The 27,564-nt window shown below is 39.7% G+C and overlaps 1 protein-coding gene across 3 annotated transcripts in view; it reads right to left on the bottom strand.

The window, feature by feature from the left end:
• The window catches only part of HSPH1 (heat shock protein family H (Hsp110) member 1), a 29,682-nt gene extending 7,952 nt beyond the window's left edge, over positions 1-21,730 (bottom strand). Inside the window, exons 1-12 of one of the 3 annotated variants that reach the window (XM_020997153.2) lie at positions 21,156-21,728; positions 18,307-18,364; positions 16,589-16,729; positions 15,307-15,429; positions 14,185-14,284; positions 11,746-11,879; positions 10,460-10,704; positions 9,245-9,473; positions 5,773-5,879; positions 5,350-5,483; positions 3,597-3,805; positions 1,667-1,798 (exon numbers count right to left, since the gene is read on the bottom strand). In XM_020997153.2, the coding sequence (XP_020852812.1) occupies positions 1,667-1,798; positions 3,597-3,805; positions 5,350-5,483; positions 5,773-5,879; positions 9,245-9,473; positions 10,460-10,704; positions 11,746-11,879; positions 14,185-14,284; positions 15,307-15,429; positions 16,589-16,729; positions 18,307-18,364; positions 21,156-21,262 (1,719 nt within the window). In that variant the 5' untranslated portion in view covers positions 21,263-21,728. Of the gene's footprint in view, positions 1-1,666; positions 1,799-3,596; positions 3,806-5,349; positions 5,484-5,772; positions 5,880-9,244; positions 9,474-10,459; positions 10,705-11,745; positions 11,880-14,184; positions 14,285-15,306; positions 15,430-16,588; positions 16,730-18,306; positions 18,365-20,022; positions 20,154-21,155 lie in introns of those variants that run through there. The other 2 variants (XM_020997155.2, XM_020997154.2) reach the window with 2 other exon arrangements.
• Between the last annotated feature and the right edge of the window lie 5,834 nt (positions 21,731-27,564).

Genomic DNA, 27,564 nt, shown 5'->3' with positions numbered 1-27,564 from the left:
TTACTACCAGGAACATGGGGCAATCATTGAAAGCTGGTGTTCAGTATAGTCTCATTTTATCCCATCCCTATCAGGAGGGAGAAAGAGCTATGTTATAAAGAGCTATGTGATAAAATGAAGCCCACTGTTTCCATATAGCCATGTTTGATGATTTATCAATAGGGGGGGGACCTTAGGAGATGCTGTCAATATCCTTGGGAACTGAGAAACTCCAAAAACTTTGCTCACAAAGACAACCATTCACGAGGGTGTGTTACAATAGCAATCATGTCCCTAAAGCACACATGAAAGTGTTTGACTATCCTGCATCAGCAAAGCACTTCGGTCATGACACATATAAGCAGGAATGTCTTACTGTGTGTAGCATGCTGCATTAAGTTCTAGGAATAAAAAGGCACAGTCTTGATCCAAGGTCTTCATTAGAAATACAGAATGGACAACTGCAAATAATTTCTACTACTTGGGCAAACAGTCTTATTAGAAAGCTTATATCATGGAAACAAGATAAAGACCACTACTAGGATCCTCTGGGAGGTAGACTTTGGTACTAATCAAAATTTACCCCCCCCCCAAAAAAAAGGGAAGAAAGGCCTACACAAAGGAATGTTAGGCTTTTACTATGGCAGTGAAACCTGGATTTAATAGAAATGACTTGAACAGCTTCAATTCGATCAACCTTGTCTTTTAACTGGGGGATGGGATGTAAAAGGGAAGAAACCTATAATCAAATTCCCAAATTTGATCATGGAGATAAATGGACAGCAGAGAAAAATATCCAAGATATTGTGATGTCACAAGATGAAGGATGGTAAGTAACTAAAAAGTTATGACATTGGAAGCACTTTAAGGAACTAATCGAAACAAAGCCTAACCAGTATGGTATAAAATGTGAAAATGTGCAGCTGGGAAACCACAGCACAATTTATCAGAAAATTCAATTATAAAAAAAATGGAGTTATTTTCTTTTTCAGTAAAAACTTTGGACAAATAAAGCAGAAAAGTCTTGTAGATGGACAGTTATTAGAGAACAAATTTCACATGCATTCAGTGCAAAATGACCCAGGGGCAAATTAGTTTTTAGTTATACTTGCACATGCAGACCATCAACACCAACTGACAAATGTTTTATTAGAAAATATTGAGAGGTGGCTGTATAAATGCAGACAAACAGCTGCATGGTGCTGCTGCTTATTATCATACATATTCACATAAAATCCATGTTTTGGGGTAGGCGAGGACTGCTTTTAAAATGTTCTGCTTATTACTAGTTCTTCATAACTTTCTCAACACAGTACAGAATTACTTTAGGAGAAAATATACTAAGAATCAATCTATCTACACATATTTATTTGCTGATAAGTTAAAAAGGTAAAACCAACTTAAAGTCATCAATTAAAAACATGCAATACAATTATACCTATGTCTGCTGCCAAAAGCTAATATCCTAAGGTAATGAATTAACTAATTTTCTACTACCGAATGGCAGCAAATCAACAGTTAGAAGCTTTTGGAACTAAAGCAAAACGTTGGATTGACTTCAGTGTTGCTACTTAAAAAAAGTTAACATGAAAATCCTATGTAAGAAGAACAGTTAACTTTGTATGGTATGATTAATGCTTATACGTTGTAACATTTTCTAATGGAATGAACTAGAAGAATCACTCACTTTGTCAGCATCGGGGGTTTTGTTTTCTTCAGAGGGAAGGTCAGGTGAAGGGGGACACTGTGGAGTTTGTTGACCATCAGTTTGTACCTGGGGCTGTGTTCCAGCGTCACTGTTGTCTTGCTGGATATTTTTCTGAAATGAAAGCCCAGGCACAAACGATGTAGAAAGCATGTGTACTTGATTTTATTAAAGCTAAAGGGCATCAAAAGTCAGTACACTCAATTTCTGCTATATAGTAGGGGGAAAATAGTGTCTGATCAAAGCAAGCTGAATACGATATCTGAAACTGAGAAATTTCCAACCTGTAAAAAAATTTGGTTGAAATTAACAGAGCTATTTTAAGAAGTAGGCAAAGTGATAACAACCACCAAGTATGACGACTTTTACTTCAGAAATACACATAGTTCTCCAAGATCCATAACGCTGGGCCCTCAAACGTGACAGCCCTGAGTCTATGCTCTGGCCTCTGGTGCGACTTTCATTCTCAGCTACCGGCATTCAGGATGTATACAGCCAACTCTCAATTACATGGAGAGAATGCCCTCATCCTTGCAGTATGCAGGTTACAGCAGGGTCCTTTAATTTTCAATGCAGCTGTGAACGCTCCACAGGGGTTACCAAAGCAGAGAGGCTATTTTGCTTAGTAGACAGAGCAAAGAAGTCTCACTAAAAGTTTAGTGGAGAACGTTTCAGGACTCTCTGTAGATACAGTCACCCTACATCACCAGATGATTGAGAGTTGGCTATAGCTTCTTTCATACTCTGAGGAAAGCCCCAAACCCTTACGTGTTCACCTTGAGACTCCCTTTCAGTCATGTAGGCCTCAGAGGTGGCAAAAAGCAATACATGATTTCTGCAAACTTCACCAGGAGTCCAAAAAGCAGGGGAGAGCAAATTAAGGAAATAAATACCAATAAAGATGTTTAATGAAGGAACATCTGAAAAGAGACACTGGTGAGCTTATCTCCTTCTACTGAAGGGACTATTATTTGCCCAGTATCACTGAGGTTTGGGGTGGTAATGTCTTTAACCTAGAATTTCAGTTTTGCTACACAAGCTCCTTGACCAAAGTCTGTTTGAAAATCCCTAATGAAAGAAAAAAAGAAAAAAAAAGAGGAAAAAAGTCTTGGGGGCAGCTAGGTGGCACAGTGGATACAGCACCAGCCCTGAATTTCAGAAGCACCTGAGTTCAAATCTGGCCTCAGATACATAACACTTAACTAAATGTGTGGCTCTGGGCAAGTCACTTAACCCCAATTGCCTCACCAAAAAAAAAAAAAAAGAGAGAGAGGGAGAAAATCCCTAATGAATACATTAGTAAGTGGCTGTTATAGGATTTTTTTTTCTCAGTAACACTACTGGCTATGCAGCTGCTATGATTCTCACCAATGGAATCTGAAATCTATGTTATGTAGAAGCAGTTTTCTATCATTCAGTAAGTAATAAGTTATGCTCCTTTTAAACTAGTGTTTTAAACCACAAAAAGAACAAAGAATAAATCATTCAGGAATATAAATGCCAGTTTTTTCCATGCAGGGTGGTAGGGTAGGATGATATTTATTAGACAAACCAAGTAGCTTTTGGTGAGGTAAGCAAAAAGACATTCAATAAACACCTATAATGTGTAAAACACTTTCAATTATTTCTACCTCATGTTTAGCAGCATAATGAAATTAGCAAGATCTACAGTAACATTTAAATTAGAAACTGCTTTGCTTCAGGTAACAAAGATAAAGGACTAAGTCATATCTGATGAAATCATAAAACACATTTCTCAATGCATTATTACTACTACTTCCCTTAGACAACTTTGATAGGTTAGAATTAATAAAATTTATTTATTTTCACACCCTTTCACCAGCCCCATAAGATGGTCCCATACCACTCTATCTACTTCCTATATAGTTATACCCATGTCCCCCAAACTTACATCAACATCTGCATTTTCAGGTGGAGTTCGGCTCTGATGCTCCATGTCTGTTTCAATGGAGGAACCCTCACTTTCTTCTGTTGGGATTTTCTCTACCATTGATGCAGTAGATATTGTAAATATGCCATGAGTGTTGACACGTACTTTGACTTTGACTTTAGACTTCTCTCCATCTCTCTGAGCTGAAACATTTTGGACTACAAAGCGGCCTAAAACAGAGGAACACGTTTGGAAGAGTGTCAAAGGCTGCAATACTGATATGCCACAAAACTAGACTTCAGGAAAGAACAAGAGAGAAAACCAATAAATACACACCACCTCTAACAGGCTGCTCTCCTTGCCCTGGCCCTCCATTAATCTAGTGCTTACATTTTTTCCAAACCTACTCTAGGGTCCTTCTTTTTTCAAAAAAGCCTTCTTGAATTATTGTAGTGCATAATTCTCCTTTAATTCCTGGAGCATTTACAGGTTGTATCAAATATTCTGCAGTCTGGAATACATACTAATTAATATATTCTCTAAGGCTTTTTTGGATTGGTTGGTCTATACTCACATCCTAACTGCTAACTTCAAGGAGATTAATTTCTTTGTACTCCCCCACCCCCATAATGAGGTCAATAAAATATAATACTGTTTAACAGTGACATGGTACCTACAATGTGCCAATTGCTTTACAAACATTATCTCATTTGATCCTCACAACAACTCTGGGAAGTAGGTGCTATGAACAGCCCCATTTTACAGATGGGGAAACTGAGACAAAGAGAAGCTAAGTGACTTGCTCAGAATCACACAGCTAATAAATTTCTGAGGCTGCATTTGAACTTAGGCCTTCCTGACTTCAGACCTGTTGCTCTATCCATTGCACCACCTTCACTGCCCCACTCCTCTTAAAACATAAGACTAACATAAAAACTTAGATCAGATTCAGCATGTAATACTGTCAGGATACTTCAAACACTATACACTAACTTCAATCTGAATTGTAACTTCCATTAGTGGGTCTTATAAAGAGTAGTTTTAAATGATTATGTTTAGTCAATTCTACCTTCCTCTCTCTGTTTTTTGAGGAGAATGTGGAGGATTTATAATTGAGAATATAAATCTTAAAGTGACTGAAATTATTTTCAACATGGCACAAAAGTAATTACTATTCAGAAAAAAAGTTGATTATTATGGGCTTGGACTGGAAAGACATTCCAGGTTTTATTTATTATTAAAAATTCTGGGGGTGGGTGGGTTAAAACCTCCTGAAAGATAACATTTGGTGTGTACCACACGCTCTCTCCTGAAAGTTACTTTCTTGCATCACCAGTCACTTTCCTTATCTATAAAATGAGGGGCTCATCCTAGATGACTGCATTGATCTCAGTGACTTGCATCCAGCATCTAACACTTACTAGCTGTGTGACCAGTGAAGTCGTTTAACCTTTGAGCTTTAGTTTATTCATGTGTAAAAATGGGGATACCACCTTAGTTCCCAGAGCTGCTGCAAGGATCAAACGAAAACAAAGTGCTTTGCAAACCTTAAAGCACTAAATAAATGTCATAGATTAAAAATGAACACTGAGTAAGTAATGTTTAATATAAAGACAGCGCTTTGTGGTGTTTCACCTTCCATCTGAACTCAAAGAAATTCTATGTATAACAAAGCATTTGTTAGTTGTAATACCCAGTGTCACACAGTTGTTAATTACAACTTCATCTATATCATTCTGGGAAAAAAAATAGCAGACTGGTAACTTGTACTTACCAATTTTTGCTTCTGGGTATGGAAAGCCTTCAGGATCAGAGTAAAAGGCTTCTAACTCAAAGGGACCTTTCCTATAAAAAGTGAGAACTTTGGAGAAAGGAGCAGCATGATTCCTGCTGAACACTTCATGAACACTAAAGTTAAAAGAAAAAAGAAGAAAAATGTCATTAAATAAGGTCATTAGTATTTCCACTTTATGCAGTAAAATAATCTTCAACTAAATCCTAATAGTCAACCTGAAAACGATAATCCTCTCTAACTCATTCTGTTTACCTAAATAAATAAGAACTAATAGTGACAACTTTGATTCAGAGAAGCTTCTGATAGATATCACCTATCAAAATCTTCCTAAAGCATATTAGTTATTTTTTCTTTTGTGTTAAAACAAAGACTGTCTCCTTTAGAAAAATATCAGCTACCTACCCTTCAGCATCTTCTGAGTCATTGTTCCAGACTAAGGAGATTGGGAAAGGAACTGCATCTGTAACTGAAAACTCTCGTACTTTAAATGCTGGGGAGAGGATGGCACACTGAAAGAAAAAAAAATAATCCGGTTTGTCATGGCTCCTTACAGGATGCTGTTAAGTCATACTTTGCCTTAATTTTCTTTCTTATAACACAAAGATGATATGATTGATAGGTTTGAATGTTTTTTAAAACTCTGTATTATTTATCATGAATAACACTGAAGTACTTAATTATTCTGAACAAAAGTAAATGTGCTTAAGCAGGTAATTGCAAGGAGTGTAATAATTAGAGGCCTGTAAGAATTTCAACAGGGATGGGATGACGAGACCAGAGTTGCTCATCACAGAAAGATTATATTGGAACTCTGAATAGGAAGAGCCACTGGTCCCCAATGGTCTTTTCAGGATCACTCATACAAATAACAGAACACACAGACTCATTTCTGAAAAGTCATGCATATGTTTGAATAAATTAAACCATATGACCTGGCTCCTGTCCTCTACTTAACAAAATAAAACATAAGTTCTAAGATAAAGATATAAGGATGATATACTCTGAAAACATTTAAGCTACAGGGTTGTACATTCAATTCTATTTCAGGATGTTCATATAATATTTTATACATTAGAGAAAAGGGTGAATATCAGGATAGGCACCTACTGCTCCTAAATTCGCTAAATAAAATAACTTAATTGAGAAGATCACCTATCTGACTTACCACACAGACACTGTGTAGAGTATCAATAGCCCTGCAGTGAGGTTTCTAGGACAGAGTCTAGCCCTACATTTAACTTTTTGTCACAGTGGAAAAGTCAAGGGGGCCTTAATTTTCTCCAACAATAAGCAGGGGGTGGAAAACATGGTTAGACCAAAGGTCTGCTAACACTAGGAGAAACAGCCAGGCCAAGGGAAACAATCAAAACTGTTCTGATTAATTTAAAGATGTTCCAAGAGGAAGAATTCAGTTTCTTCCAAAATGTTAAGTCAGTGACACTCCATGTTCTGAGCCTGCATTTGTCTCCAAAGCTCTTAGCAAACTTTAAAACACAAAAATGACAACTATTGCTGTTATCATTATTAATATTAGGTATTCCACAAAAAAGGTAGATTCTCCTCAAAGATGCTATTTTCTACATCTCTTGCTCTTCTAAGCTATAACCCTGATTCAATAGCACCACTCTCATTAACACTCGTCTTACCATAGGCTCATACACGTACTTACGTATATGTATGTATGTGTAAATTCCTTTATCACTGCTCCTGAGATCTAATTTAACATCTTTTTGAAACTCAAATCTCATCTTTTAAGGTTTAATTTTGGTTTTTTAACACTTCTTGAACATTTAGCCTATCTGGGACCAAAACAAAGCAGGGTAGTACCAGGCATATGACCTAGAAGAAAGCTTTCTACGAAGAATGGAGTCAACCACAGTTGATTCAATTTTTTTCTTAATGATCATTTTATAACTTCCTATAATATTTTTCAACGCAGATTTGAGGAAGAAGCTATGTAAAGCCCTGAAAGACACTATCTGATTTCCCATACCAACCTAAAATATATGTATACCCTACAGCTGTTTTCTAATGACGTCTTCTTCTAAGTTCAGCAAGATTTTTACCTGGCATGCCTAGCTGAGCAGGGTAAAAAAGAGCCAGGTGATAAGTTGACCCCCCAAAAAAGGCAAATGCTGAAGAGGCTATGGGAAAACAGGACCATTAAGGCATTGCTGCTGGAACTATGAAATGGTTCAGTCATTCTGCAAAGCTATTTGGACCAATGCCCAAAAAACTATTAATACTTAGCAATATTAGATCTATACATCAAAATGATTAAAAAAAAACAGGGAAAAGGCTCACACGTACAAAAGCAGTCACCATAGCTCTTTTTGCAGTGGCAAAGAATTGGAAATTGAGGAGTTGTCCCTCAACTGGGAATAGCTGAATAACTTTCGGAATATGAATGGTATACTACTGACTAATGTGCTGTAAGAAATGATAAAGGGGACAGCTTCAGAGAAACCCGGGAAAACTTTATAAGCAGATACAAAGTAAAGCAGAACCAGGAGAACAATTAACATAAGAATGATACTGTAAAGATGAACAACTTTTAAAGACTTAGAAACTCTGATCTACAAGATCTGAAAGACTCATGATGAAACATGCTTTCCACCTCCAGATACAGAGGTGAGGGACTCAAGAGTGCAGGTTGAAGCATATTTTTTTTTGAGACTTGGCTAATGCAGAAATTTGTTTTGACTATACATATTTGTAATGAGATTTTTTTTCTTCCTTTGCCTTCTCAATGGGTAGAGGAGAGGGAGGTGGAAGGGAGAAAATTAGGAATGGAAAATAGAAACTGAAGGGGAAAAGGAAATTTAGTTAAAAAATAAAGCCCAAGTGGCCAGATGTAGCTAGTTCATTCACTTCATAGATAGTACTGCTATCATTAAATACCTATTTGGAATTAATAGAGCTCTCTGACTTGCAGTAGCCTTAATATCGATCTGTAATCTGTACTAGTGTACAACATCCCCCCCACCCTCAGTGAGTTTGAGAAATACTGGTATATACTACTGCCTAATTTTTGTCTCTTCTTGGTTTAGAAGATATTTTCCCTTGCCTTCTCATCTTAAACTTCTTTAAAAGTTCTCACCAAAAAGCATTCAGCATTTACAAATAAATAACCCCTTCCCTTTCAGGACAGAACTGGGATGGAGTCTTGGCAAGCACCCCCCTTTTTGCCTGAAATTACTTCTGATCACTCAGTCAGCAAGTATTAATTTTCAAGGTAAGAGGATCAATTGGTTTGGAAGTGGAAAAAATGGCAAACTAGAGGTAGAGCTGGCCAAAGGAAAAGAACGGTTGTCCTGAGGCAGTATTTGTGGATGGGCATGTATACAACAAGCAAAGGCTGGCTCTGCTAATGTCTCTGGAGGACACTAAGGCAGCCTCAAGAGTTAGCAGATTCTCCCTGAGTAAAGGTCTTTGAGCAAAAGCTGAACAGCCACTTGCTGATTATGATGTAAAAGAGATTCTCGCTGAGGTACGGGTTGTACTAAATAGTTGCTGAGGTTAAATGACTCAGTCGTTATTTTTATCTTCTTTCCCTTGAGACTTAAAAACCACCACCACCACAACTCCCCGTTTAGAGACACTATGGGGAAACCCATGCAAAGGCCAGGTACATGTTAGTAGAGAGAAAGACACAAATGAGAATACCAACTCCTCTCAGTTTTGAGGAACGGAGTTACACCAAGGGCTTTTTGAAAGAAACCCTATATGGTAGTAGGCAGTTTTAGGAGCCCAGTCCCTCCCAAGCCTGGGTTGTTCCTTTACAAATCCTGGGGAGGAGGCTAGGCTATCATATCTTCTCCAATTCAATCAGTCCAGATACTATTTTTTGAGACTGGCTGAAGGCAGGGCCTACCTGTAGGGCACACCCTCTGGCTACAGCTTCATCAGCATTCAGAGTGGTGCTGATGTCTTTCCCAAAGAATTTGGCAATCTTCTCTTTCACTGCAGGGATTCTTGTGGTGCCTCCAACAATCTCCACAGCACTTACATCTTCTACTTGGAGCTCAGTTTGTTCCATTAATGAGGTAAGGGGCTTGTCTATCTTTTGCAGGAGATCAGCACATAACTCTTCAAACTGAGATCTGGACAAGAGAAGATTTATTTTGCAAAGCAAAACAAAAAAGCCAAAAGGTACCCTGTATAACTTCAGTGTTTCAGCAGTTAAACATGCAGGCAGCAAAGTGCTTTCTAAACTTAGGGAACTTTCTAGTATGTAGCCCAGAAACAAAGCTCAAGGAATCAATCAATCAATCAGTAATGAACTAGCCTTTACCACACATCTATGTGCTAGACAGTAAGGGTATCAAAAGACAAAAATCCAATAGCCCCTGCTCAGATCAAAAAGTTTACATGCACATAATTTAAATATATACTATAAAAATCTAAGAATGCATTTCATTTGGGAGCAGGGGAAAATCAGGGGAGGCTTAATGTAGAAGGAGGTACTCAATCAATCTGAAGAAGAGAGGGACTCTAAGGTAAAGATGAGGAAGGAGTGTAATCCAGACAAGGGTGAGATAAGCTGCAAAAGCACAGATGCTGGTGATAGAGTGTCACATGTGAGGAGAAAGAGGAACAATATAGAAGGCTGCAAAGATGGACTGGAGGACAGGTTGCAAAAGGCTCTAAAAGTGAAACAGAAGCTTCTATTTGCTCCTAAAAGGCAATGAAGGGTGGAGGGAAGAGAAAACTTCAACGGAACATAGGGTGGGGTGGAGTGAGACTTGGGGGAGAAAGACTGATTAGAAGGTTATTTTAATTATCCAGGTGAAACTAGTACGGTAGCTTTTTGAGTACTGAGAAAGGGATGAATGCAAAGAATGGTATGGCACACTACTCTTTTTTTTTTCCAGGGCTTATGTCAGTCCAACTCAAACTTTTGAGAGGTCAATAAATAAACCTCAAAAACAATAGAAAAAAAAATTCAGCCAAAAGATTGCACCAAATATATTCACAACAAAGTATGACACTCTTCAAAGATATTTAATATTTTTGACTTTAGTTCTGCTTATGAAAATAACTTATATGTCCTAACTCTTCTGACAAGAATCTCATATCAACAACTCACCTGTTCATCTTCCCAGAAATATCTATATCATTCATAAAGCATTCAATATTCAGTGGGAGATCCATGCTATTAGAGCTCATCAGCTTTTTCAGTTTCTCACATTCCTGATACAGACGTAGGAGTGCTCGAATTTTAGATTTGGCATCCAGTTTGTATTTAGTTTTAATTTCCGCACAGAAGTGCTCCACTAATTTTTCATCAAAATTTCTCCCTCCCAAGAAAGGATCAAAAGCTGTTCCTAGAACCTAATGAAAACAAAAACAAAAAACCCACTAGTTTAGAGTCAAGTTTGCAACTAACACTGCCCCCTCCCTTCTCTAGATATCAAGATACTCTTAACACTTCAACTTACATCACATTCCATGAAATATTGAAATCAGTCATGATGAAAGAAACCAAAATACTTCCCTATATAGTTTACTTCTGTAGACTACCTAGAATGACTACCTATGTTTCTAAAGCTTTGCTTTAAAGATTTTACATAAGATTTTAACGATAAAATATAAAGAACCTTTTTTTTGAAAAAAGATGATCCCAACAATTACTATTAGTCTCAACTGCTTAGAATGATAAAAATCTAGCTCAAGATCACTAATGCAAGCCTTGACCTGAAAACATAAATCCTTCCTATTATACTCCCAAGGATGAATAACCTAGCTTCTGTTCTCCAACCTCTTATGACAGGAAACACGCTAGCTCCCAGGAGGAAGCTGTTAGGAATAAACAGAACTGAAACTGGCCAATCTGTAAGTTCTACTTGCTGGCCTCAGTTCTGCCCTTTGGAGCCAAATATTAGCACTAACCCTTCTCTACAACATCCCAAGTAACTGAGGTTTTCTTTTCCAGGAATATGCCTAGGTTCTTTAAGCCAATGCTCACTATATGCTTTTCCATCTCCTCCTGAGGGAAACCTTCCTGAGCTCATGGTAGTCTTGTCAAAACTTTCCTAAAATGTGGCATCCACAGCTGGACATATTACATTACTTCAGATGCAAACTGATCAAACCTGTAGAGGACCATGGGTCAATTGGGAAAACATGACAGAACCCGAGTCAGGAAACCCTTTTCATATGAACAGATTTCTAGTCACATTTCCTCTATCTCATACTTGCATGGTTAATTTGTTTTCTTTCATTTGCCAGGATTTGGACCCAGAATCACTGGGTCCAACTGAAATGAGGCAACTGATTTGCTTAAGATCAAATATTTGTTACAAATCTGACTGTTTAGTTTCACTAAGCTGCTTTCACTTGAATCTGTGGCTTCTCTGGAAAATATGTAACTACCTTCAGTTTACCCTTGTTGAAAGCACAGGCAGATACTTGGAAAGCCGAGTGTCCCATATCAACAAAGACCACAATTCGTGGTTTTTCTTCTGGGCCTGGAAGATCTTGCTTATAAATTCCATAATTCAAAGCAACTACAAAAAAAGAAACAAGTGGACAAAAGAATTGAAACAATGTTATGTAAAACAATTTAATTCCTCATAAAACAATGTAATTCCTAACAGGATGACATGCAGAAATACCACAGAATAGTAAGATGAAATAACTAAATGGGGAATCTATCTTTTTCATAGTATAAAGGTCTCTGTTATCTTTAGTTTCATTCTCCTTCGAAAATATATTATAGCAGTAAATTAAGCATGGGAAATCTTTGAGGAACAGCAAAAAGTTCAGACTGGGAATGAAAGATATACAAAGTGGATAGAAGAAAAAAAATTGGAAAATTAGGGCTTTGAATGTCAGGATAAGAAGTTGGAGCTCCTCTGGTGTGTATTTATTTCCCACAATGCTGCATTCTCTTGAATTTCTCCACCTGGCCCCCAAGAACCTCATTAGGGACTTCTAAAGACCTCCAACCCTCCCCTCTCACTTTTCAGCTTCCTTTTATGTGTGGTCTTCGCATGTAGGGAAGCTCCCTGAGGGCAGGGAATGTCTTTCTTTTTCTTATTTGTAGCCCTGGCCCTTCCTTAAGGTTAAGTACTTAATTAAAGTTTACTAACTATACAAAGTGGAGCTGTTGGTATTTGAATAAGGCAGATACAAGCAAGAAGTGCACATGAGAAAGATGAGTTTGGCAATGGTATCCAATATGAGGGGAAAACAACTGGAGTGGGGTATGTAGACCAGAGGAAGGCAATCTGTGGAAGAGGCTTCATATTCTAGAGAAGAAGTGATAAGGACTTGACCCAGGATGTTTCAATAGGAAAAAGACTGTAGAAATCAGACAGTGAATCATTCAAACATTTATGAAGCACTATGTGCCAGCACTGTGCCATGCAATAGAAATACAAAGAAAGGCAAAATCAGTCCTGATTGGAATTATAAGGCAACTGGGAAAATAGCACCAGAAGGGAAGAAAAGAAAGAATATCAAAGAAGAGGGGTATAGTAAAGCAGAGTCAAACTGCAAAAAGATCGAGAGGAAAACAGAAGATATTTGGCAAATTGGTCACAAGTGATCTTTGAAAAGGTAGTTTAGGCAGAGTAGTTGGTAAGAAAGCCAGAATACAAAAATGATTACAGGATAAGTAATGATGGAATACAGATTACTCTTTAAATAGAAAATGGTTTACTTTATCTAGAAGTTTATCAGTAGAAAACAGGATACTGAACTGTAGTTTAAAGGGCCAAGTAGGATCAAGATTAGGCTTAAAGAGATGCTGGTCTAGAATAGCAGTTCTCAAAGTGTGGTATATGGACCTCTGGAGGTCTTCAAGACCATTTCACAGGAGGTGAAAAATATTTTCAAAGCAACACTAAGACATTATTTGTCCATTAAATACTTCTCTCTTCTCTAACTATATATCTCTGTGAGATAATTTTCTTCAAATATTTCAAATAACAGACTACGGCAGATTAAGTGCACAAGCAGATAAAAAAATCTAGCTGTCTTCTGTTATGCCAGACATAAAAGAGATGTGCAAAAATGTATTTTAAAATGCCACTCTTTTTGTTTTGGAAAACACTTATTTTTCATAAAAATGTTACATTAAAATGTAATGAGGTTATTGGTATATCAGCTTTAATTTGTAACATGGCAAATTTTGATGGACATAACCTTTTGCTTTATAAATAAAGGCTCTTTGGGGTCTCACAATTTTTAAAACTCTAAAGGGAGTGTGACACTTTTCTGACAAAGGGCTACACTAACTCCACCAATTCTAACAAAGGCCTGGTATTTATCTACTTAAGATCTAGGGGATAACTTCACACCCACATGTTACCCAATAACTACAAGGTTTACAGAGTGGAAGGTATGGTGTTCTTTAATCATAAAAACAAACAATGTGACCAGGAGTGGCCTTAATCTATGGATGAATTTAATCCAAGAGCAGCAAAGTCCTAAAAGCTTTCCTGAAGAAACAATTAAGTTAGTATGTTACCAACTGTGTGTGAAAACTATTGCCTGAAACTTTTGAGTTTTTTTTGTTTCCTGATCTGAGGTGTGTTTTAAGAGGTTATTTCTGCTGTCTGATACAAACTATGACTTCACTGCTATAGGGAATTCCTAATGAGCAAATTCCCTGTACCAATGCAGGCTGACACCTACACAGCAACTTAGAATTGTCTTTTATATGACCCAAAAGTCCACAAACAACTTCTAAATGAGTAACATACTAATACATAAATTTTGGTTTGAAGTTCCTTACCCTCATTCTCTGGCAAAGGTACTTGGGACTTCCTTCTAATGCTTACTCTGCACCAAAACTTTCTTTCTTACCTGCTGTCATGTCATTCATTAGTCTTAGGCAGTTTAAGCCAACGATCTGAGCAGCATCCAATACAGACCTTCTCTCGGCATCTGTGAAAAATGATGGAACCTAGAACAAAAATGAATTGAAGAATTATTTTGTTTTTCAATCCTACATACTATCCTCTGAGTGTCTTCACAATCATCCTATGAAACAGAATTCTGTCTCTAAAGAAATTAATAATGAAGCTAGGGTATGGGTGTGGTCCCTGCCACAGGACTGCTTATGTTTGGGAGTTCTGAGCTACAGTAGTCAGTTGGGTGTCTGCCCTATCTAATCTTGCCACCAATCTGGTGAGACTCTGGTAGCCAGGGGTCACCAATCTTGCCTAAACAGGGGCAAACTGGCCCATGCTGAAAAAAGAGCAGGATGAAGCTTCCATGCTGATCAACAGTGGATTAGGTCCGTGTTTCACTGAACTTTCTTCTTGGGCAAGACGGAGACCCAGTCTCATGCTTTATAAAAAGCCAAGTCATCATTTAACATGTTGGCAGTTAAAGCAATCAGTGCCAAAATACTAGTCTGTTTTTCAACATCTGTTTAGCTACAACTCTACTTTTTTCCAAATACCTCTCCTTGAAGCAGAGGGGTAGAGTAACTGTCCCAAACAATTATCTCTATCTTACAAACTAATGCCAGATTTTAGCTGACATATTAAGCAACTGACAGGTAATCTGCACAAAGGATACTGTTGTTGTTGTTTTTTATATCATGCTAAAGCAGTTATGAACTGTTAATTTAGACATGCAAAATGCAGCCTATCAATTCAAAATGCTGATACAAGGCCAATAACACTTTCCACCTGTCTAGATGCTAAGAATGTCCTAGTTTGCAAATGTCTGTAAGTAGGTAGTATTACAGAGACAGGCCCAGATAGCAGCTCATAAGATGAAAATTTCCAACTGTGTCCAGCCATGATCAGACCATTAAAATATACTTTCTGTGGCAAGATTTAATAAGATTAAGAGTTAGTCTCTAGCATACTCTTTGGGGAGAAAGGGGTGCAATGTACTTAGAACAGTGTTGGGAGAAACTAAAGAAATCAATCTAAATCTATCACCTGCAAGATGATCTATAATACAACTACTTACTGAAATAACACAATCTGTTACTGGTTTTTTGAGGTTGTTCTCAGCAGTTTCCTTTAACTTGGTTAACAGCATTGCAGTTATTTGTTCCACACTAAAGTAATGTTCTTCATCCATGTACATTACCTATTAGAGAAGAAGGAAGCAAAAAGACCATACCATTTACCTTCCAGTACCTATTATGCCCTTTTGTTTCTCTTTCCTCAAAGGGTATTTGTACCCACAATTCACAGACGTAAACTAGACATATAGCACGTTTTTAATGGAAGAAATCCTACAGTCATTTTTTTCCCTTCAAAAAAACTGAATGCCAATGTCCAGAAAATGTTTCTATTATAAACAAAAGATTAATTTGTGGTTTTGTTTTCTGTAGTTGTAACAATATTAATTAACCTTAGAAATTCTTTTGTAGATTATAACTGCAACAGAAATTGAGAAGCTCATTTCAACCAACTACATTTGTTATATACCTATTATTAGGAAAGCAAAGTCATTAATCTATTAGCTGCTTTTTAGTGTTTTTCTACAGTTGTTATACAAAACAATTTAGCTTTATAAAGCTGAATTTTAAAACTCCAGATACTGTTTTAGTATCTTCAAACTCGTAAGATTCTATGAATTTACAATGTCTGTGAGCCTGAATCAGATATCTACTTTCCTTAAATACTTAAACCATAACCTTCTAGTACTTATTCGGTTATAAAATTATAATTCAAATCTTTTCAATACTTACAATTTCCCTTATCACACATATTTAAGCTTCCACCCCACCTTTCTCCCAGAGGTTGAGGTACTTTTCAGAGATATTTTACAAGTAACATCAGTCATAAGTAATTTGCTTCCATTCCTGGTTTTATGAGTTAATATTACTGTAAGCTAACACTACAGCAAAAGAGATGGAAGAAAGTAGTCTGGGATGAAGCAATGAGGCTTCTGAAATGTTCTTATTAAGACTGTAATTAGAATAAGAAATATAACAAGCCTAATGATTAGATACACTGACAAATCAACTTAGCTTTGAAAATCCATTTAATTTTAGCAGCTTGAGAATTTCCAATAAGTTGGGGAATTGAAAATTGCTTTAAGAGTACATGTAAACTATAGTATCTGATATTCTTCAAATAGTAAATGAAAAACACGTAAGGTTACAACTACAAAAGTTGAATGTCAATAACCAGGATTTTTTTTAAAGCAAAGACCAAGGTCTATGATAAACTAGTTTTCAATTATGTTCCAATTGTGAATAATATATTTACCAGATTGAAAAAAGATGCAGTTACATTACCTTTATTCCAACACCTCCATTTTTCATGGGAACCAAGTCAAAACTCAAATTTTCTTTTTCTTTCTGAACAAAAGGGTCACTAAATGCTCGGCCATGAAATCTCTTGAAGTTAGATACTGTATTGTTCGCGTGAGTGATTTGCTGAAGCAAAAAAAAAAAGTTTAAGGTGTTTATTCTCCTTCCTTCCCACCTCCTGGGAACAGTTACCAGTTACCCTGGTGATAGCACATACACCTAGATCCCAGAAGATCCAAGGTCACAAAGTTTCCCTGAGCACTGAATCTGCTCATGACCATTCTTTCAATAAAAATAAACAAAATGGCTGAATTTCTTTTATATCACTTATTTTTTTTCTGACATGAAAGCCAAAAATAGCCACAGGAATAGACTCCTTACTGATTTAAAACCACTAAGGCATTGTATCCTACAGTACCAAGACGCTTAGTGAACTTTTCAGAATGATCGTGGCTGCACTTAAGTGCTCCGAATAAACCCCCAACCAGTACTCTTTTGTCATTTCATCTGATTTTTAGATGTCCTGGTTCATCTGGGTCCCAAATATAAATGCATAAACAATGTTTAAAAAAAAAGTTTAGAACTATGACAGTTAACACACAGGTCAAAAGAGGGTTATTTAGATGTTTTAATCCTGCTTTAATACTCACTCATACAAGTTAAATAAATACTTTATGAAGACTAATATGAGCCTCCAACTAAAGTCTTTGAAAACTGCCAACAGGGCCCAAGCTTTGGCCAGTCCTACAACCTGGAAAGGCTGCACATCTGCTGTCCAAAGACCAGCCTGGCTAAATTCAGAGGCTCACTATCAGGCAAGCCACAGAGTGATGTTATTTTAGTGACAGCAACTCTCGAAGAGAGTTTATTGTGCAAAGTGTACTGAATCTGGAGCCAGATCTGACTGAATTGCAATCCCAGCAGCTGAGGTTATTACTCCTGTCACAACCTGCTTGGGCATTTTTTGTAAAATAAGGTGGTTGGATTAGATCATCTCTATGGTCCTTACCAGCTCAAAATCAACAATCTACTACTGCATTACAGAAGAGGCAATCTGTACATATAGAATCACAGATTCATGTTATAGAAATATTATGAAATTCTCATTAAATGTACTTTGTTGCTTGACAACTGTTTCCCTATGAGAGCCTCCAAATCCTTGTCCTTGGTAAAGGAGGGCACTGGAAGTCTAAGACACATGAGGCTTGATGGTATCTCCTTGGCACCCTTACCCTGTAAGGTAACTTGAAACTTTTGTACTATGAAGAGCAAGGTCTCAGCTTCACCTGTCATATCAGGAACTGGAAACCAATCAGACCCATCTGGGACCCTGCCACCTTCTATAAAACCCTGACTGGGTTGACCCAGATGTTCCTGATATCAAAATTAAGTGAGTAGACTACACAAGGCCTCGGCTGACTTTCTTACCTTCTTCCTCCTTCTTGGCACAAGGACATGGTATCTAAGGTTTTGGGGATTTTCCCAACCATCTTTTATGGCTCTTGCCAGCCTTTTCTGTTTGTGTTAGGTGTTGTGATAAGAAGAGGCCAATAAAGGTCTATTGCTTTCAGCATGCACCTACATATTTTATACATATGTGCATTACTTAAAGATAATCTTATCTTAGACAATTAAGATTAACATTTCCTTACAGTTCTTTTCCTTGATAAGTGACCAAACTGTTCCTTGTCCAAAGGACATACCTGATTTTTAGCTGCCACTCCAATGGTTCTGTTTTTTGATCCAAATGATATTACTGATCTAAAGAAGAAATATAAGCCACATTTAAAACAACAGAAAGCAACATGTACAGGCAATCTGCAAGGCACTGGGGATAATATAATTGTAACCTCAGGCTCCAAGTGGAGCCCCAGAAAGCAGGAGCTCCACAGAGCAATGACCAAGGCAAGCTTGCCAGCCTATTTTGATGATAACAGGGTAGAAGTTAGTTTACAGTTTAGGGAAAAGAGAATTAAAGAGGAATTCCCACAACTTTGTGCACTATAAGGACAACTTTTTGGGTCTTAAGAGCACTTAGTTTACTGGTCTGGTTACTGGTCCCAAGCACATTTAGGAATACCACTCAGTAGCAATATGGGAAATATTCCCAAGTGATAAACTAAATCAATTTTTAAATATCTTCCTCTAAAATTTTTTCTGACCCAGAACTCTTTTCCTTATTTCCTTCTGAATGAAAATAGGAGCAGGGATGAAGGCTAGGACAACATGCTGAGGGGTCATCCCTTCTCAATTTCATGTGTTGCAGACCCCCAAAGGCTGGAGTATTACTCTTAACCTAGAGCTGAACGCATAAATGACAATTCCATTATTTTCAGTCTTTATCTACCAATACTCTTTTATAATATCTACCAATACCCTTTCATGTCTTTCTTGTTCACTTATAGCATTTATGCATACAAAAGGACTGGCAAACTTTTTATTAGTTCAAAATACCAGTAGGCAAGTGGTATCCAAGTACCACTACAACTAACATACCTACATGAAGGAAAAAAAGGGAGGGGAAATGAAGAGGAATAGAGAGACAATGATAAGGAAAAGGTGAAAGACTAGTAGCAGAAAGTCATTTAAATGCCTAGCTCTATATACAGACCTTTACCCCCTATCAATGGAAATAACACCACAAACCTAATAAAGAGTGGGAAAAAAAAGAGGGTGGCAGAGGAATGCTTTATTATAAAGTCTACATGATAAATTTACAAGAATAAAAATAGAATCCTCGACAATTTAGGCTTTAAGGATGGAAAAAGGCAATGAGATTGGCCCTTTAAGTAGAAGCTGGAAGTTGAGAGGTTGGAAAAACACCTGGTAAGGGACTTCAGAGCTGTTCGTTAGAGTAGCTGGGTACAAGCCTACATAGATAATTTATATAGTATCTCAATTTTAAGGTTCTACTATATTAGGCCTGAAGTCAAAAAGTACTTTTACAAAAAAGTAAGATTACATATATTTGGTCATTTTACTTTAAAAAAAGGGGGGGGACATCTAATGCAAGTAGCTAAATAAATTTTCTGACCCTCATTAGACAAACACCCTAGATTTCCCCACTGCTTGAATTCTGGAAGATATTTGAGTAAGAGCTTATTTTAATGGACCAGAAAATAATTTATGACAAATTTGGGCTTTTTTGGGTCCCTACTCCAATTTTTAAAAAAAGGTTTGCTGGGGGAAAAGGGTGTGTGTGTTGTGCAGGGGGTGGAGGTGTGTACATTTTCTGACGCCAGACTGACCCTAGGAGTGAAAGCTTCAGTCTGTTCCCCCAGTTTTTCCAATACATAATATTAGGGTTGTGCCTTGCCCTAAGAATAATAAACAAATATCTCCAAACTTCGTGCTCTGAAAAACTGTCCTCCCCATCACTGGTTTCTAATTTTATTGCCTACACAAGATGGTGGTTGTACCTGGGGGACGAGCACAAGGGCTGCCTTTCAGCCATGGTTTCTTCAGGCCCTGTCCATGTTGTCCCATGCTCCGGGGAGTCTTCACAGGACAATGTGCCTGATACAATTTCGTTAATTCGCCAATGGCAGGAGCCTTTCGCTATCCCATCACTCCAGACGGGGTGTCCAACCCCCCCCCCCAACAATCAGCACAGAGCTCCGAACCTAGTGTTTGGTATCCCCCGAATGACTACAGAGAGACTCTTGGCCAAGTGCAACCATGCTGCATTGTTGCATCTGCGCTCAGGGCCCGGAATCCGGGGTCTGCCTCCTCCCCCCTAAACTCTCCCCGGCAACCGTCTGAGCCGCAGCTGACAGCCCCTCGCCCACGGAAGGCCCCCGGCAGGTCTGCGGGCGGTCGCCCCGAGCAGCCGGCCGGCGAGCAGGGCGGGGGCGCGGGGGGAGGGGAGGGCCCTGCCGCCCTCCAGGAGTACGGCAGGCTCTGGAAGCTTCGGAGGCGCAGGGCGAGCGCGGCGACCGCAGGACGCGCAGGCTCCGCGGCGCGGCGCTAAGAGCCACTCTACGGCTGCTGCCGCCGGGGCGGAGGGAGGGGGCAGGGCGGGCAGGCAGGCTGGAGGCGGCTCCAGAGCAAAAGCCGGGGGGGGGGAACGGACGGGGGGAACGGGGGCGGGCGGAGACCGAAACGGCCTCCTCCGAGCCGGCCAAGGAAACAGCGGCAGAGGCTCGGGCTTTGTAGCAGTCAGATCCCCCCCAAAATTGATAAAAAACAGAAAACGAATGAATGATGGCTGCTTCCCACCCAACACCACCCCATCCCTTTCCCCGGGGGAATCCTAGGGACGAGCCCACCCCCACCCTCGGAGATCCCTCTACGCCCCCCCCAAATTCTAGAGGTGGTCACGCCCACTCCTCCTGGCCCCAAACTAAAGACCTTGAAGGCTCAGAAAAGCGTCGATTTGGGGGAGAGGGGCGGGGATGCGTGTGGAGAAGAGAAAATCCCGTCACCTGGCCTTCTCTCAACCTGCCCTGGCCCCTTCCCCTCGCTTCTTCCAGCTATTCCTCCGCCCTCCCGAAGCTGTTTTTCGCTTCCCCTCCCCCAAGTCGCGGCACCCCTGAGGCGCGCACACACTTACGGGGTGCACCGGTCGCTGAACTCGTTGGCGATGGTCTCGATTCCCCCGGCCCGAGCCACTGCGATGTAGCAGCTCTGGGAGCCCACGTCCAGCCCCACCACCGACATGGCTGGAGCTGCTGTTGCTGCTGCTTTTTCTTTCTAGTGCCCCCGCGCCGCTTCTCGCAGGGTCCGCCCGAGCGCTGCTGCTGCCGCCGCCGCCGCCGCCGCCGCTGCTGCTTCTGCTGCGGCCGCCCCTGTCTCGCGCCTGCTCAGCTCGTAAAGGCTCAGACAGACCCGACTCACGGCGCCGGGCGGGGTGGAGGGAGGGAGGGAGGACAGACGTGCCCCCTGCCGCTTGCTCGCTCTCCCTGCTGGTCTAGCTCGCCGGATCTGTCTAGCCGGGTGGCACGCGCACCTGCTCCTTCCTTCACTCCCAAGCTCGCAGCGCCCGATCCGTAGTACCGACCCAGACAGTAAAGAAATCTAACCTCCTCAGCTTTATGTAGCTCCCTGATGAGAACTTTCCAGAATCTGCGGCATTTACTCCCCGGCGCCTCCGCCGGCTCCCCTCCCACTCCTCTTCTTACCACGTGCCACTTCCGCTTCCGTCTTCTCGAGCCTTCTCGAAAGATTCTAACCAATAGGTGGCCGTCCCCTCCTTCCGACTTACAGCGGTTGCCATGGCCGCGGAGAAGTCGCCCGTTTGCCATAGGCCTCAGACACAAAAGCCTGACCCGCCCCTGTCCTTCCCCACTTTCCTGTTCTCCTCCCCGACCGGAAGTAAGGGAAATGGCTTCCGAGAGCTAGGGCTCCCTCAGTAGCGGCTCCTTCTCCTAGGTGAGTGGTTCGCGCTTCGGGGAATCGGTCTTATCCCCGTGGTCAGACTAAAGATGACTGAAGGGACTGAAAACGCCACAGTGTTTGTAAAGATTACGGAGTCCAGGGACTCGATCCTTAACGAGACAGATGAACGCCAGGAACGCCTTAACCTGGGCGTTGTTGTGGCGGGGTCTGAGGGTGGGGTGGGAAGCGGGGGCGGCGCAGAAATGGGCTGATGTACAGACGGCTCCCGAAGTGTGAGGTTCCACCTGCCGGGCATCCCGGGCTCTAGCGCCCTGCCCAAGCTTTGAATGGGGGGATGGGAAGCGGGGGGAGGTCAGGTTTCTTTCAGTGCGGCCTTTCCCGTTCTCCTGGTCCACTCGTCTTCAGCTACTTAACCTCCAGCTTAATTTTTCTTTTTGCTTTTACTTTTTTTTTGGGGGGGGAGGCAGTATCTGAACCCCCCAGTCACCTTATGATACAGGCTTTTATTTTTAGAAAGATAAGGAATGAGTGCTAGAATGCATTGCCGTTTTTTGTTTGTCTTCTGAAAGCCAACAAGGTGCCTTTATTAAGTGCACTAGAGTTGGGTTTTGTTTGTTTGCCCTCAATAAAGGAAAATTAAAGTCTGTCACCACTAAAATTGAGCTCCCAAGTCGGCTCTGAAGATCCGACTACTTTCTGCTTGTGTTTACTAATTTCTGAAATAAATTCACTCTACCCCTCCAGTCTCTGTTGAAAAGATGATCCTTCAGGAGGCAGCAGTGGATGAAGCACTGGGCCTGGAGTCAGGAAGACCTGAGCCCCCGTGTGGCTCCAGACACTTCATAGTTGTGTGACCTTGGGCAAGTCACTTAACTTATGTTTGCCTCAGTTTCCTTAACTGTTAAATGGGAATAGTAGCACCTACCTCCCAGAGTTGTTGTGAGAATCAAATGAGATAATGTTTGTAAATTGCTTGCTGACCCGTAGTAGAAACTTGATGTTTCCATCTCCTCCCTTCCTCCTTTTCTTCCCTCCTTCTTTCCCTTCTTTCCTTCATCCTCTCCCTCCTTTCTTCCCCCCTCCTTTCTCTCCCTTCTTTTCTCTTTCTTCCTTCCCTTTTCTCTTAACTTCTTCCTCTGTTCCCCTCTCCCCCTTCTTTCTCCTTTCCCCTGTCTTTCCCTTTGCTGTGGACAAGTCTTCTACTTGTGCACTTGATTCCATGTCCTCTCATTTCTCTGCCTAATTGTCCCACTATCATCCTCTTTCTCTGTTTAATCTCTTCATACTTCCTTCCCTTCCTACAGGCACAGTCCAGCCACACTGGCTTACTTGCTATTGCTCACATGGGATTTTGTATTGCCTATCTCTTGGCCTTTATGCCCACTTAATCTCCCCTATGCCCTTTTCCCACCTGCCCCTGGCTTCCTAAAAGGCACTGCACAGTTAAAGATAGTTATATATTATATATATTACATATACATATTTATTATATTATATAATATATATTTATATGTAAATATGTGTGTGCATATATAAATATATACATAAATATATTTATTTAATCTCTTGTTTTTTCCTTTTACACCTTCTGTTTTCTAGTCAAGCTGACCCCTGCTCATGTTGTCCTTCATCATCTCCATATCATTTCGCATGCCTAGAATTAAATCTCTTCCTTCAAAGCCTAGCTCATAGATTTAGAACTTATGGACTTGTAGAGATCAGCTAATACAAATCCCTCACTTAGAGTCAATTTCATAAATTTTCCTTGACCACTTGCCCCACCTGAGTTTCCAGACCAACTAATTCAGTCTAGCAAGTGTGTGGCACTGTTTGAGGTGCTAGTGAAGTAAAGACAAAAGAAAAAACAAAAAAATTCTTGCACTAAAGAAGCTTATATTTTACTAGGGAGAATTATTACACAATAAGTTGTTAATATAAAATAATTCAACTGAGTTCCACACTAGTCATTTAAAAAATAATTTCCTTAAACCAATCCCCAGCATAAGCCCAGCTGAGTCCTAATACACTGGATACAGCATTAGACCTACAGTCAGGAAGACCACAGTCAAATCCAGCCTCAAACATGTATGGTCCTGAGCAAATCACTTAACCTCTGTCTGCCTCAGTTCCCTCATCTATAAAATGGGGATAATAATAGTACCCACCTCCCAGTATTGTTGTAAGGATTAAATGATATATTTGTAAAGTGCTTTACAAACCATAAAGCATTTTTATGTTAGCCGTTATTATTGCTTCATTCACAAACAGATATTATGTTACTTGCTGGAACAATATGGAAAGAATAGGGGGAAAAAATCTTGGAAATTAAAAAAAAACCTTGTAGTCATATTTATACAGGGTCAAAGTTACAGTGGTTCTGCTACTCCTGTAGTCTTTAAACAGGGGAGAGGAGGGCAGGAGGAGGATTCTGGAACCTCTGGACTTCAGTTCTAATAAGATATATTCCCCCTTTTGTACTAATAATAGCCCTGTTATGTAGGCAGTGTAAGTATTGGCATCCCATTTTACTGATGAGGAAACTGAGCCTGATGGGAAGTTACATGATTTTCCCCAGGCCATACAACTAGTAAGTGGTAGAGCCAGGATTTTGAACCCAAATCTTTTAGTATCAGTGATATTTCTATGTTACAAATATTAGGACTCACTGCGTTTTTTTCAGTGTTCTGTTTCTTTAGTTAGATGGAATGCATTTTTCCTAGCTGTGGACAGTCTTCTTCTGTTTTTCCTTAACTTCACTGAGAGCTATCATCTCTACTATTCTATGGACATAAAAGAGCTCTTCTTCCCAGCCTCTGCTTTGAGCATATTAGTTTCTTTTCCTCCAGCCATTTACTTCCATCCTTCTTTGTGGCTACCAGCAGCCCACCTCTGGGGTCCCTTTTTATAAGGGATATATACCTCAGCAGTCCTACTCATACCAATTTCAGGTTCATTTTAAAGGACAATTTTGAACCTCTGTAAGTCTGAATTTTGGTTGCCTAGGAACGCAGTGTTTCATTTACAGCGGTGTGGGAATTAACTGGGACAGTGAATTTATTGACATATATACAATAAGTCTGACAACCATTTACATCTTTTAAAACTTTTAATATGTAATATCTCGTCTTTTTCTTGCAATTATTTGTTTTACACAATTTGTATTAAGGTCATAAGATTTTGACACAGTCTTTAATTTTTCATTTTGAAGCTACACTTTTTCATCATATTGAATCACAAACATTTTCCTAAAAGGAAAATCATTCAGGGCCTACAGTGTGCCAGGCACTGTACTGAGAGGCAAAAGACGATCCCTGCCCTCATGGACCACACAGTCTAACGGGCAAGACAACAAGAAAACAAATATGTCAAACACTATATTCAAGATAAATAGGAAGTTAAGGGAGGGAGAGAGAGAGAGAGAAGAGAGAGAGAGAGAGAGAGAGAGAGAGAGAGAGAGAGAGAGAGAGAGAGAGAGAGAGAGTGCACTAGTAGAATTAAGAGATTTTGGGAAAGGCTTCCTGCAGAAGATATCTAGGATTGATTATAGCCTGTAGGTTTTAAAGTTCATCATTTTCTCAATGGGGCTAGATTTGCAGGCCACCTATAAGCAAAAAGAAAAGGAAAAGAAGGAAAATCAAAAGAAGATTTCTTGTGTTTCAGTAATGTTCCACTTTTCGTGACCCTATTTGCGGTTTCTTGGCAAAGATACTGGAATGGTTTGCCATTTCGTTTTCCAGCTCATTTTACAGATGAGGAAACTGCAGCAAACAGGATGAAGTGATTTGCCCAGGATCACACAGTTAGTAAGTGTTTGAGGCTAGATTTGAACTCATGAAGATGAGTCTTCCTGATTCCAGGCATGGCATTCTGTCCACTGCACCACCTAGATACCCAAAGAGGATTTGTAGGTGGATGTTTTACATTCTATAGAAGATGCCGATATTATCTTCCAGATTCATCTGCACTTCTGACAACAGTTTTGGCATAGCCTTGAATGAAAAAGTGAGTTTCATCTGTAAAAATTACTTTCTTCCAATCTTTAGTATTCCAAACTTTATATTTTCTAGCGTATGAGAAGTGTTTTTTTTTTCTTTATAGCAAAGGTTCACAGTTTTAAAACTTTGCTGGTCTCCTTGTTCTTCTGATTTAAAAATGCATATGCTTTTCATGGAGAAATCAGTAATAGTCCTTCCAGGTGCCTAATGTCTCTGAAGTTACTTGTTTTCTGAGGATTAATTAGACTGCTTTGCAGCTATAGTTTGCCAGTTCTTGTTCTTTTTTTCTGATTCAGTTTCCTTTGTACTTTACTGATCCCTTGTCTTTATGGGTTTGAATAATTCTTGAAATACTGACTTCCCCACGTCAACAGCCATTGCAGTATCTTTAAAATTGTGAAAGTAGGCTCTTTAGGAGCTTTAACTTTAGCACATTGACTTGGAGTAATATCTGTCCTTTAAAATCCCAAGGAAAGAGCAGTAAAATATATGTGTATGACACAATCCAGCATTCACTTGACAAACACTAATGGAAGGTGGGGAAAACTGGATAATCTGGTTTTGTCTGGTCAAGATCAGACATATGGAGTCAGCCTAGTGTCAGTAGAAGCACACACACAGGGCCGTTACTGTTACAGAATGAAATCATATCAGAATTGTTGTTTGTCCCATGTAAGTCGCATATTATTGTATAACTTCTATAGAATCAGTCAGCAGACATTTATTAAGCAAATATGTATATATGTAGCATAAATGTAAGTAGTTTTAAATAAAAAGTAGTTTGGGAAGAAGGGAACTAAGAGCTAAAGGGATCGAGAAAATGGTGCGCGAATGGTACCTTGAAGGAAGAGAAGGACTCTGAAGGGGAGTCAAATCTAATGAGATTACAAACCTGAGAGCTTGGAAAGATGGTGGTACTTCCAACAGAAATACAGAACTTTGACAAGGAGAGGATTTTGGAGGAAAGGTGATGAATTCAGTTTTGGTCATGTTGAATTTGAAATGTGTTCTGGGACATCCGGTTGAAAATGTCCAATACGCAGTTGGTGATATGGGACTAAAGCCGCTCTAGGGAGACTGTGGATGCAGATGTGCACACACTCGTGATCTATATGGAGAGAATTGTTAAACTCATAAAAGCTGGTAAGGTTACCACAGCGAGTATAGGGGAAAAGAGAAGACAGTTTGGGATGGAATTTTGGGGCAACACTTAAAATTAGAAGGTGTGATATGGATGATGACTAAGGAGCAGTCAGACAGGAGGGAGAACCAAGAGTGAGTAGTATCGTGAAAACCCAGATGCAGCTGATAAGCAGGATGAGTACTGAGAAAAGACCGTTAGATTTGACAATTAAGGATCATTACTAATTTTGGAAAGAGTAATTTTAGTTGAATGATGAGACTGGGGACCAGAATTGCAAAGAGTTGAGAAGTAAAGGCAGCAAGTAGAGACAGCTCTTTCAAGGAGTTTGCTTGAGAAAGTGATGGTAGAGTAATAAAGTTTTTTTTAAGGATAGGAAAAACTAGGCATGTTTGAAGACAGCAGGGAGGGAACCAGTAGCTAGGTGGAGGTCAAAGATTTGAGAAGGCTGAGGGATAATGGAGGTTGGAGTCTAATGGAGAAAATGA

Source organism: Phascolarctos cinereus, unplaced genomic scaffold, assembly GCF_003287225.1.
Source record: "Phascolarctos cinereus isolate Bilbo 61053 unplaced genomic scaffold, phaCin_HiC Scaffold_726;HRSCAF=1367, whole genome shotgun sequence".
Taxonomy (NCBI): Eukaryota; Metazoa; Chordata; class Mammalia; order Diprotodontia; family Phascolarctidae; genus Phascolarctos; species Phascolarctos cinereus.
Note: the sequence above shows the minus strand (reverse complement) of the source record. Positions and strands in the feature narration are given on the sequence as shown.